The 11685-nt window shown below is 38.7% G+C and overlaps 1 protein-coding gene across 2 annotated transcripts in view; it reads left to right on the top strand.

Annotated features, from left to right (window-relative positions):
* LOC107565832 (paired box protein Pax-7-like) overlaps window positions 1–11685 on the top strand; it is a 73124-nt gene that overhangs the window by 35103 nt on the left and 26336 nt on the right. For both annotated transcript variants that reach the window (XM_016251112.1, XM_016251111.1), the window contains exons 5-6: window positions 5753–5949; window positions 11511–11673. In XM_016251112.1, coding sequence (XP_016106598.1) covers window positions 5753–5949; window positions 11511–11673 — 360 coding nt within the window. The remainder of the gene's footprint in view (window positions 1–5752; window positions 5950–11510; window positions 11674–11685) is intronic.

Genomic DNA, 11685 nt, shown 5'->3' with positions numbered 1-11685 from the left:
TAGCTAACAACTGCACCGCTGAACTTAAGGCGTTGTTTCTTCTTGTTGCCCTCTGAAGATGGTTTCACAACCTGTAGTAGTTCAAGGATCTTGGCCCTTGGAAGCCATAATTTTCTTAAGATGGCATCATCAGATGAGTCAAGGGGGGTAAAATGTGTCCCTATGCAGGCATTTATATACACTGCCTGACTTCTGCGTCGCCTTCTGTGTCAGAGGACGTTGCTCAACAGGAGGCCTCAGACGGAGGTGAATCAGGGGAAGAGAGCAATAGACCAGGACCCTTTGGTGATTTTGAAGGCCCAGGCTGGAGAAGGTCTGATGTTGAAGGGCCAGACTGGAGAGGGCCTGATGTTGGAGGCCTGAACTTTGAAGGCAAAGGCCTGGTTGATGCACATGCATCTATACCTCCAAGGATCCCTTCCAATGCTTCAGGCCCCAGGATGGCCAAAACTTTCTCTTCCTCTGTAGTGAGAGGAGGAACTGAACTGATTTCCCCACCAGTCTTGTTTGCTTCCCACTTACATGCCACAGCCCTCCGTTTTGTCACACTTGCGAAGTCCTTCCACTTATTCCTGACTTCTACGTTCATACCCATAGCCAGCAGCATTTGTTTTTTTGAGTGATTTCTGCCCAGATTTTCTTTTTGTCAGCATTTGTAATGCTGTTTTTCAGCTTTGAAAATAGCTGGATTTTATTATTTTCCACCTCCTCCAAAAGAACTGCAATTTCATGCTTTGAAAATTGGGGGTTTCGTGTCATTTTCATTAACACATGGCTGAATGGCAAGGGGACTTAAATAGGAAAAATTATTGAGCAAAATAAGCAACAGGTGTCCACAACAGTACATCACAGTTTTTTAAAAACCCATCTTTTTTCAATTGTGCTTATGTAGCCTATCAATATTAAATAAGAAATGGTATTTATATGAAATTGTGAAATTATAGCCATTGGGATCAGAAAAGAGCACATTTTTAACTCCGTGTGTGTATATGTATATAATTTATTGCGGAACAAATGAATGTTGCGTTATTACTCCACTCTTACGTAACGTAATTTCAAAAGCATAATTCATGTCGAAGAAAAGAGAAAATAAAACCAAATTACTGTAGGTGGCGGTATGTGCTCATGGCACCAGTCGGCTATTAGATCGAAGAAGAAGAAGAACAACGTCATAACGACAGCTCAAACCAACGTGGTTTAAACGATGGATGTGCGACACAGGTATCATGGTTTCGGGAAACAGTCGTGACTAGCTAGTTCGTTTCCACAACATGCATCGTATTATGGTGGTTAATCAGCGAGTCACGTCATTGTACGGGAAACGCACCCCTGTATGATGTTTATCTATCTATCTATCTATCTATCTATCTATCTATCTATCTATCTATCTATCTATCTATCTATCTATCTATCTATGTATGTAACGATGTAACGATTCACTCAACTCTCGATTCGATGCACGGTTTTGATTTCACGATTCGATTAGAATCACGATTTTTTTTTTTTTTTTACAAAATGAGCTTTAAGACAAATTATAAATTAAATGTGTGCTTTTATTTTTGCTTGGGCAAAATGCTGAACGTTTCTTTGTGAAATTGAAATATAACCTTATAATAATAGACTAATATAGCACTTGCATATTATTGCTCTTTTGTTGGTTTTGATTGCTTCTATTGTCCTCATTTGTAAGTCGCTTTGGATAAAAGCATCTGCTAAATGACCAAATTTAAATATAATGTAAATGTAAATAACAAACCTAAATTGAAATTTTAAAACAAGCCCCAAATCAAATAAATAAGTAACACAAATCAAATAAATCTCTTCGTATAAACAAAACAAGGCTTTGTCTGTGCTCTTTCCTTGTAAAATTAGAGGCAACCACTGCATTTTAATCTTGATCCAAACAAAGATGCTGCATACATGCAACATGAGCAGTTTTTAATCTAAATTAGATTGTATAATTTCGAAATTTGAAGCAAAAACAGAATGGTTTGACTTCAGTTTTGTGAAACTATACATAACAAATATCTGCATGAAACAGAGCGCAGATTCACTCTCTGCCAGCAGGTGGCGCTTAAAGCGTTTCCTTGGTTACCGCTGTAAACAAAGCAGTGCTGAACTGATGCACTTTAATATGCATTATACAGAGGCAAGATGAAAAGAAAAAATACCATCTAAACTTTTCTAAAGAGAGTAAGTTCCCCTCAGACATACATTCATATAAACTCCTACCCCTAAATGAATCGCGATTTGTTTGGCATCTCAACCGATTTGAATCGTCACATATTTGAATCGATTTTCAACCAGCTGGCAGTTAATTGTTACATCCCTACTATCTATCTATCTATGTATGTATGTATGTATGTATGTACAGGTGCATCTCAATAAATTAGAATGTTGTGGAAAAGTTCATTTATTTCACTATCTCAACAAATTAGAATATGGTGACATGCCAATCAGCTAATCAACTCAAAACGCCTGCAAAGGTTTCCTGAGCCTTCAAAATGGTCTCTCAGTTTGGTTCACTAGGCTACACAATCATGGGGAAGACTGCTGATCTGAAGAAGAACTGAACTGTTGCCCAGTGGTCCAAAGTCCTCTTTTCAGATGAGAGCAAGTTTTGTATTTCATTTGGAAACCAAGGTCCTAGAGTCTGGAGGAAGGGTGGAGAAGCTCATAGCCCAAGTTGCTTGAAGTCCAGTGTTAAGTTTCCACAGTCTGTGATGATTTGGGGTGCAATGTCATCTGCTGGTGTTGGTCCATTGTGTTTTTTGAAAACCAACATCACTGCACTCGTTTACTAAGAAATTCTGGAGCACTTAATGCTTCCTTCTGCTGACCAGCTTTTTGAAGATGCTGATTTCATTTTCCAGCAGGATTTGGCACCTGCCCACACTGCCAAAAGCACCAAAAGTTGGTTAAATGACCATGGTGTTGGTGTGCTTGACTGGCCAGCAAACTTACCAGACCTGCACAGTATTGTCAAGAGGAAAATGAGAAACAAGAGACCAAAAAATGCAGATGAGCTGAAGGCCACTGTCAAAGAAACCTGGGCTTCCATACCACCTCATCAGTGCCACAAACTGATCACCTCCATGCCTCCACCCTCCATTAGGGTGAATAAATGATAACAGAATTTTCAAATTTGGGTGAACAATCCCTTCAGTGTCTAGCCGCATGTAGGGAAGAACAAATAAATTCCATGTTGTGTCTTTAATAAAAGTGGTGGCCACTTTTTACAAAAACGATCAGTATAGATCACTGCACCGGCCTCAAGTGATCGTCATGGCAAGTCAAAAGCAAATCACTTTGTCACAATCTCTCCAAAACCAACAAAGGGATTTAAAGAACATGAGTTTCAATATACATGTACACTTCAGTATGATTTTTGCAGAATGTTGGGATGAGGGGAGAGTGTTGGCAAAATGAATCTTAAAAGAAAAGGCAAAGGAATTGATTTAATTAATGCGGCCTCATGTCCTACGGCCATGTGTAATCCGTAGAGAATTCCTGAGTGTGAGCTCTAGGAGACAAAAAGACATCTACCAGAGGACTCCTCAAGTGGCCTGTAATGAGAACCTCCCTGTAATCCCATAATTCCTTGTTTAATTAAAAGACAGAGCTGGCCTGGAGTCAAAGCCACTTTGATGGCTCTTTCATTGTTGTGCTTTTGTTTGGAGGCTATTTTTGGGACGTTCTGTCCAACCGTCCAACAAAGAAATAGAGACCTGCAAACATATTCATTCTGTAATCTGGTGTTGCTGTTGGTTAGCTTTTGTTGTTGTGACCAAACCAGTGTCAGGTGACAGTGGCAAAGTAAAAACATGACATTTTCACATTTTAAAAGAAAATTAAATTTAGAACCTTCCAACAAATAAAATCATTTGAACTCGAACTTGGGAAAAGAAGCCAAATGTTAAGAGTTTGTATAAGCATTTCTGTTTCTCAAACTTGCCTCATTGCTGTCCCCTATGGTGTGGAATGGGAGTGAACAGATCTGCCGTTGTTGACAAGATTTAATGTCATTGTATTACCTCTCAAATCCATCTTGTGTTTCACCTAGCCTGAAAAACCAGTTCTCACTGTACTGTACTAGCAAAAAGCGGATGCTTAGGGTGTAGAATGTATGTTCTGAATCTCACTGTTCAATTGTATGTATATAGGGCTGGGCATTAATACAGATTTCCTGTTTCACTGCAATTTTGATTCAATTCCAGATAAATTTGATTGTATTTCAGTTAAAATGCCCATTTTGCTTATAAATAAAAAAATTCTCTCTCTAATTCTGTAAACTCTACAGGGAAAGAGTTTCAGTAAACACACACTTTTTGGTTCCAGAGGGGGGAGGGGGGGAGGCAATGCCATAGAACAATCATTTTGGAACAGCCTTTAACAGAACCATTTTTTCTTAGTGGAAAGAAAATTTGAATCTAAAAATCCATTTCCCTCTTTTGTGAAATGGAAAGGTTCTATGGATCTTAAATGTCCGTCATGGAACCATCAATGCCAATAAAGAATCTTTGTTTTATAAGTGCGGAGTAAATGAAAGATCTTGAGATTTTATCATATATATCAGGATCTTTTAAATGAAGATGGTGATTATGTGGGGGAAAAAACAAACAGTTTTTACCCAGCCTTAACATATAAGAAAAGGCAAAGCGCACCCCACTCGGCTCCTCTATAATCAGCCCTATTCAGAGGGGCCAGTCTTGGAAGCCCACTCCAGCATTAGCCAATAAGAAGCCAGGGTTCAGCCATCACTAATGTAGAATTGCTTCAATTTAGCGGGAAGTCATGGCCTGGATTAAGGCCAGTGTCTGCAGAGCTAGGCCCCCAATGCTGCTGAAGGGATTTTCAAGGATCAGCCCTGTGTGCCAGCCAAACTGGAAATAAATAAGGAATCAACTCAAATGAAATGATAAAAATGGGCTGTAAGATCTTCCCTGTCATATGTGGAAATGTGAGTAAAGAATGGGACAAAGGTAGATCTTTTTGAATCTCTATTGCTAGTGAGTTTTTTTTTTTGCCAGCATACTTGTCAATCTTTCATGTTCACACTAATTAATATGAATTCTTGCTACAATTATTTGCAAAGTTATCAGCATCGTGCATACACACCTGCATAAAGGTCACTGTTCCGTACAGCACGGATAAGCTAATGTTTAATTTTCGTTTCATCACTAAGCTACTCTGCTTAAATTGCCACCCACACACCTCTGGTTTGCATCAGATCAGATTTGGGCTCATTGTTTCTCATCTTTTCTACAGCTAACCACTAAACAGAAATGCTGGAGTTGACATGGCTGCATTTGACAGATAATCCACCGCTCTTATTTTGAAGACGGCAAGATCGCAAATGGCATTTAATGAAATAAACTTGAGTTATTTGCAAAGTGCCAGTTTTGTTTCATTTTAGCACCGGTACGAGGATCGCTAAGGTGGTCTGAGGAGATTAACTCCCCCCACTTTTCCCTCTATGGCCTCGGGGCGAGCTGGGATTCGCACTGATGTGGGATTGTACAAGAGCTTCGCTTATATAAATAGCTATGCATTGAAATAATATTCGCTTGAAAGCCACATGAATCCGTCTCACCGTGCTGCAATCCATCCGTGTTTTGGGTCCACATTCACTTACACATCATATCACTATGATGACAGCATTCGTAACCAGAGTGCTTTCTGGTAAGTGCGTGACTTTTCTAGCGCCATGCACAACACACTCAGCTCTTTCGTTATCTATCCTCTATGACAGGTCGAATAGATGAAGGCTCAGACGTGGAGTCTGAACCGGACCTGCCCTTGAAGAGGAAGCAGAGGCGCAGTCGGACCACCTTCACAGCCGAGCAGCTGGAAGAGCTGGAGAAGGCCTTTGAAAGGACACACTACCCAGACATCTATACCAGAGAGGAACTAGCCCAGAGAACCAAGCTCACCGAGGCCAGAGTACAGGTATGGCACGGCCAAATACTAAAGCAGTTTCTGCAGTTGCTAGATATACACATGGTTTGACTGAGATGCAGATCAAAATGTGTTTAATTGAATCTTCATCATTCTGTATATAAAACTTAAAGGGATAGTTCACCTAAAAATGAAAATTGTCATCTTGAACACACATACTGTAAAACTGAAGTCAACTGGGTCCGATGTTGTTTGAAACCTGTTTAGGTTTTAAGTATCTTCTTTTCCCGATCACTCAAAAATCATATTGAAACCACCACATCCTCAATATCTTGGCCCAACAGCTCATGCTTTGTTTTCTCAACCCTGTCACAGCCAAGCAGTTGGTTCTTGAGAGGCCAAGCTGATGATGTGTGAGGATCTCTGGCTCGAGATAGCTCACATGGAGATGCCAGGGCTCTGGGATCATTGCTTTTGTGGAGGGGAAGGTGTCTGACCCGGTTGGCTTTTGGCAGACCCTACGGCCTCAGTGTCAACCCACTTGAGCGCAGCTGCGCTGACACAGTATCCAGATGTCTGAGAGAGAGAGAGAGAGAGAGAGAGAGAGAGAAACTGGGAGAGAGGGAGGGAATGTTCCTGCTGCCAAAGAGGGGAAGTCAGACATGGATCAGTGAGGATGTCAAAGGCTTTAATTTATGAGTTTGGTGCTTTTCTATTAGGTGTCATCAGTCTGTCACTGTGGTTATTCTTAACCACAGACACTTTACTCATGCTTCTACTGTTTTACTGCTCCTTATGACAAATCAGAGGAAGTGATCCATATCTGACTAAGTGCTTCCAGGTCTGTCTGTCTAGTTCATTGCATTTTGTAAGGCCAGAGGGAGAAACAAAATGAATTAACGGAGATTTACAGGAAATTTCATAGGCAGTGGCAGTTAGGTCACTTCAAACTCTGTTAGACAAGAAATCTTCGTAATGTGTTCATGGATCAGGTTTGAGGTTGTAGTATGACCACTCTGAAATATGAGGAAGATAAACAGATGGAGGGGAACCTAGACACACTACATTATCACAATGAAACCTGCATGCCAGTTTTAGATTTTTTAGATTATATTATGAATAATGAATTAAACTAGATACTATGACCTAATTTTGACATACACTACCATTAAAAACTTTAGGACTGGTAAGATGTAAAATGTTTTTGAAAGTTGTTTATGCTCCTCCAGGCTGCGGTAAAAAAAAAAAAATCAAAAATACATACAAAAATTCATTACTCCAATCTTCAGTGTAACTTGATTCTTCAGAAATCATTCTAACATGCTGATTTGCTGCTCAAGAAACATTTCTTATTATTATCAGTGTTGAAAACAGTTGTGCTGCTCAATAGTGGGAACTGATACTTTTTGATGAATAGAAAGGTTTATAAGAACAGCATATATTTATAAATCTTTTGTAACATTAACCTTAATCAGTTGAATGCATCCTTGCTGAGTAAAAGTAATTTCGGTAACACTTTACTTAAAGCCTTTATGTATAATGCATTATAAAAGTAGTTTTAATGCATTAATTATGCTTTGTAATGCACCTTATAATGCATCGTACAATCTCATGAATAATGGTAACAGCAGGTAATATGTTAAAATACTTATCAATTCATTATTATGTAATGCTTTTTAAATTCACTTATAATTATTTCCGACAAGCTATAATGCATTACAATGCACATTATGAATAATTATAATGCATTATAACCTTTAATAAACCTTTATAATGCATTATACATAAAGGCTTTAAGGAAAGTGTTACTGTCGTTTCTTTCAAAAAATAAATGAAAAATAAAAATCTTACTGACCCCAAGCTTTTGAATTGAAGTGTATACCTGTCAGGCATAGAGTGAAGAGGCTTAGTCCTACTACATGTTACGTACAAGCAGGTTTGAAGATGTGTCCACTTCCCCTCTCTATTCTGGCACCCTTTGATCCAATCTGGAAACTAGACTTCCAGGGCACAAATGTCAGCCCCCTGATGTGGAGTCATATCACATGAGTTGTGATTGATCCTTGCAAAATCTGGAGCCAATAATTCTGTACTTATGCTGCTGGCTCACATAAAAATGCAGGATTTCAATGAACAGCTCAAACAAATATGTGAAAGTATTATATGTATGTTTATATGCATATATTTATGTTTATGTATAATGATGGTTATAAAAACTAGAAAGAGGATGCGCATGGACTTAACAGTGTTCTACAACTTCAACTCTCTCTTCTGCTGGAGAGATGCCTCATTTTAGAGAGTATTGCCACACTGTTTCCTTCAAGGCCCAGTCCAGCCAGCCTCGACCCTCCATCGTAACCCATCCAGATTCCCACAACCCCTGTATGGAGCCACTGAGATGTCTGTCTTTTTTACGCCTCTCAGCCACTGTTATGTTCTTTTTTGCTGTGAAATTCAATCACGCTATCCAGGTTTTACTCCTCGTCTTCCTGTCTGCTCACCAACCGCCCTGCGCATGGCAAGCTGTAATCCTAGGAAGACATATAGCCATCGTCGTCCAAGAAAGACGGCGAAAAAGAAAGTGAGAGGAACTGATAGGATGGCCCGGATGATTGATATTGGACTAGAGTGGAATGTGAAATCGTGACACAGTCCACAATCAGATTTGTCTTCCATTTACCTCCCTTCCTTTTGTCTCTCCCGCTCCCCCTGCTCGCTTGGAGATTGAGAGTATATTGAATTGAATTTTTCTACTTCCATTCCCTCTGAACCGAATGCAATCAAACAACAGCTCCTTGAGCCACACTCCACCAAATCTCCTCTCTTAAATGTTTCGCCAAGAGACTCCGTTCACTTTTAAGGAAATTATTCGAACTCTTTCAGAAATGCGAAATGAGTCGGCCATCTCAGTTGGGCAGTGTGCTTTGTGTCTCAGCTCGAGCAGGGAAATGAGAAGAGTGGGGAATTAGAGGGAACAGCAGAGAGAAAATCCCTGCTCAAGGTGCCTTTGCCATCGGGCTCCAGAATGGTGCATTCAGAAGCCCCAGCTCGCAGCAAGCCTCTTAGGAGATCCATTGAGCGTGGGGCGGCAGGGTCTAGCCTCTAACACTGAGATATGCGCCTTCTAATGCCTTGTGCTACTCACCACTTCTCGTTAATACCAGAAACCATACTAAACTAAGACATGTAAAGTAATGGGGCGCGTGTCAGCGGGACTAGTGGTTTATGGGAAAGGTCGTTGATGCACGGCAGTGTGGGACAGCTAATGGGGGATGGTTGAGTACTGCTAACTTTTATTTGAATGAAACTGATTTTTACTGGCATGATGTATTAATTAACACAGAGAAAAGAAAGTTAAGTTCTTGAAGTTTAAAAAAATCCAGTTGTCTAACCTAGCGTTGTGGTAAGGATGGGTGTTGGGAATGTGCTTTTTCAAAGTAGTTGCTAACCGTGTGTGTAATTAGTCCCCTGGTGTGTTTAAAAGAGTAATTATATAGGTCTTATAGGTGTTTCCAGAGTCTTATAGGTGTTTCCTAGTTTTTGTTTGGATATGGGAATGGAACAGGAATTATTTCAAGGAATGCCATAATTGTTGCTTTTGTCCTATTGGTGGGATTTTGATGATAATAAATTAATAATAATAAAAAACTATTTTATGTCATTTTTCCAATTACCACAAAGGCCACATATTTTTAAGAATAAATTGCATTTATCAAAAATATCTTGCTGCAGACTGCTCTCATTGGCTCTCTTGAATTTGAGATTTTATTAAAAATTATCTTTTTATCTTGCTTTGTCACTTTGTGTGCAAAGATTGAAGGGGAGCCTGGGAGGATAAAAGCGAGAGGCAGAGAAAGAGTGTGTACTTATACAGTATGTCTACGCCAGCCCCTTGATCAATGCCCAGGCTGAAAGCGTCATTCTTGAGGAGCTGTTTAAAAAGGGACACCCTCTCTTTGTGGTCTGATTCATTGAAGGGCCATTGTCCCCCTCTTTCACTTCCACTCACAATGGTGGGGACCATTTGAAAAACAACAGTAGATTAACTGCACTGCCAGTGTATTAAAGTCTGAAGACTGGCCCCTCTGAGGCATAGATCAATGTCATTCACTCTTTTGCATACACAGGGGCAGCGCTTCGGCCCCAGAGAGGTGCAGGTTACTGGCCGTGCTCCCCTTTCAATGAGACACATTAGAATGAAACTTTGAAAATGTGTCTTAATGTGACAGAGGCCTTTCTTTCTTTCTTGCGTTCATGCTTTCTTTAAATAGAGGCTTTTTGTTCATTCAAAATATCACTGAAATGTTTGATATAAAAACAAATTTTCTACATTAAAAGTAATCTATAGCACTAACTTTTAAACTAACTATTAAAGGGATAGATTACGGCAAATATTTAACCCTTTAAGGGTTATCTGTTGAAGTGCACTTTGAGTACATGTTGGCGTTAGTCGCATAAAAAATATTATGCATATAACCTGGGGACATCCCTCCTCTAATATTATGAGGTCTTTGTTTGTTTGTAGGTTACTGGCCGTGCTCCCCTTTCAATGAGACACATTAGAATGAAACTTTGAAAATGTGTCTTAATGTGACAGAGGCCTTTCTTTCTTTCTTGCGTTCATGCTTTCTTTAAATAGAGGCTTTTTGTTCATTAAAAAAATCACTGAAATGTTTGATATAAAAACAAATTTTCTACATTAAAAGTAATCTATAGCACTAACTTTTAAACTAACTATTAAAGGGATAGATTACGGCAAATATTTAACCCTTTAAGGGTTATCTGTTGAAGTGCACTTTGAGTACATGTTGGAGTTAGTCGCATAAAAAATATTATGCATATAACCTGGGGACATCCCTCCTCTAATATTATGAGGTCTTTGTTTGTTTTGTTTTTTTGTAACACTTTAGTATAGGGACCATTTCTCACTACTAGCAAGTTGCTTATTAGTTTATTAGTACTTCTAAAGCATATTCTGCATGACCATATTCTACATCCCTAATCCACTCAATACCTAAACTAAACAACTAGCTTACTAACTATTAATAAGCAGCAAATTAGGAGTTTATTGAGGCAAAAGTCATAGTTAATGGTTTGTTAATAGCGAGAACTGGACCTTAGAATAAATTGTGACCATTTTCCCACTCAATTAGTGATATAAGCTAATATAGTTTTTGCTAATATATTGAATTCGATTTCTGTTTGATTTATATTTTCTGGTTTCATTTTAAGTTAAAATTTTAGTAATTTAGTAATATAGTTTTTAATTTTTAGTTTATTTAGTTTAAGTTTAGTACTTCAACTAAACGAAAAACAAATGTTGCTTTAGTTGAAAGTAACTTATTATAAATAAAATACATGAATTATTTTATTTAATTTTCTGTTTTCATTTATTTCAAGCAATGAACTTTTTTATGGTTTTAGTTTGGTTAACAATAATGATCCTGTTTCTTATTCAAACGGATTTCATAAAAATGACAGATTTTTGGGCAATCAAGCAATACATTTATAATATCAACCATTTTTCATTAATTACTAGACATGAAATTAATAATTAGTTTAGTGGTATTGACCAGAATTTCAGTGCACTTATTTTTATTTTTAATTTTCAGGTTTGGTTCAGCAATCGTCGAGCAAGATGGCGTAAACAAGCTGGAGCCAATCAACTGGCGGCATTTAACCACCTGTTACCTGGAGGGTTTCCACCCACAGGCATGACCACTTTACCATACCAGCTTCCTGAGTCTACCTATCCTTCAACAACATTACCACAAGGTAAATGAACCA

Source organism: Sinocyclocheilus grahami, unplaced genomic scaffold (genome assembly GCF_001515645.1).
Source record: "Sinocyclocheilus grahami isolate Dianchi unplaced genomic scaffold, SAMN03320097.WGS_v1.1 scaffold1030.1, whole genome shotgun sequence".
Lineage (NCBI taxonomy): Eukaryota > Metazoa > Chordata > Actinopteri > Cypriniformes > Cyprinidae > Sinocyclocheilus > Sinocyclocheilus grahami.
The sequence above is the reverse complement of the archived record's forward strand: the minus strand, read 5'-3'. Positions and strand labels throughout refer to the sequence as shown.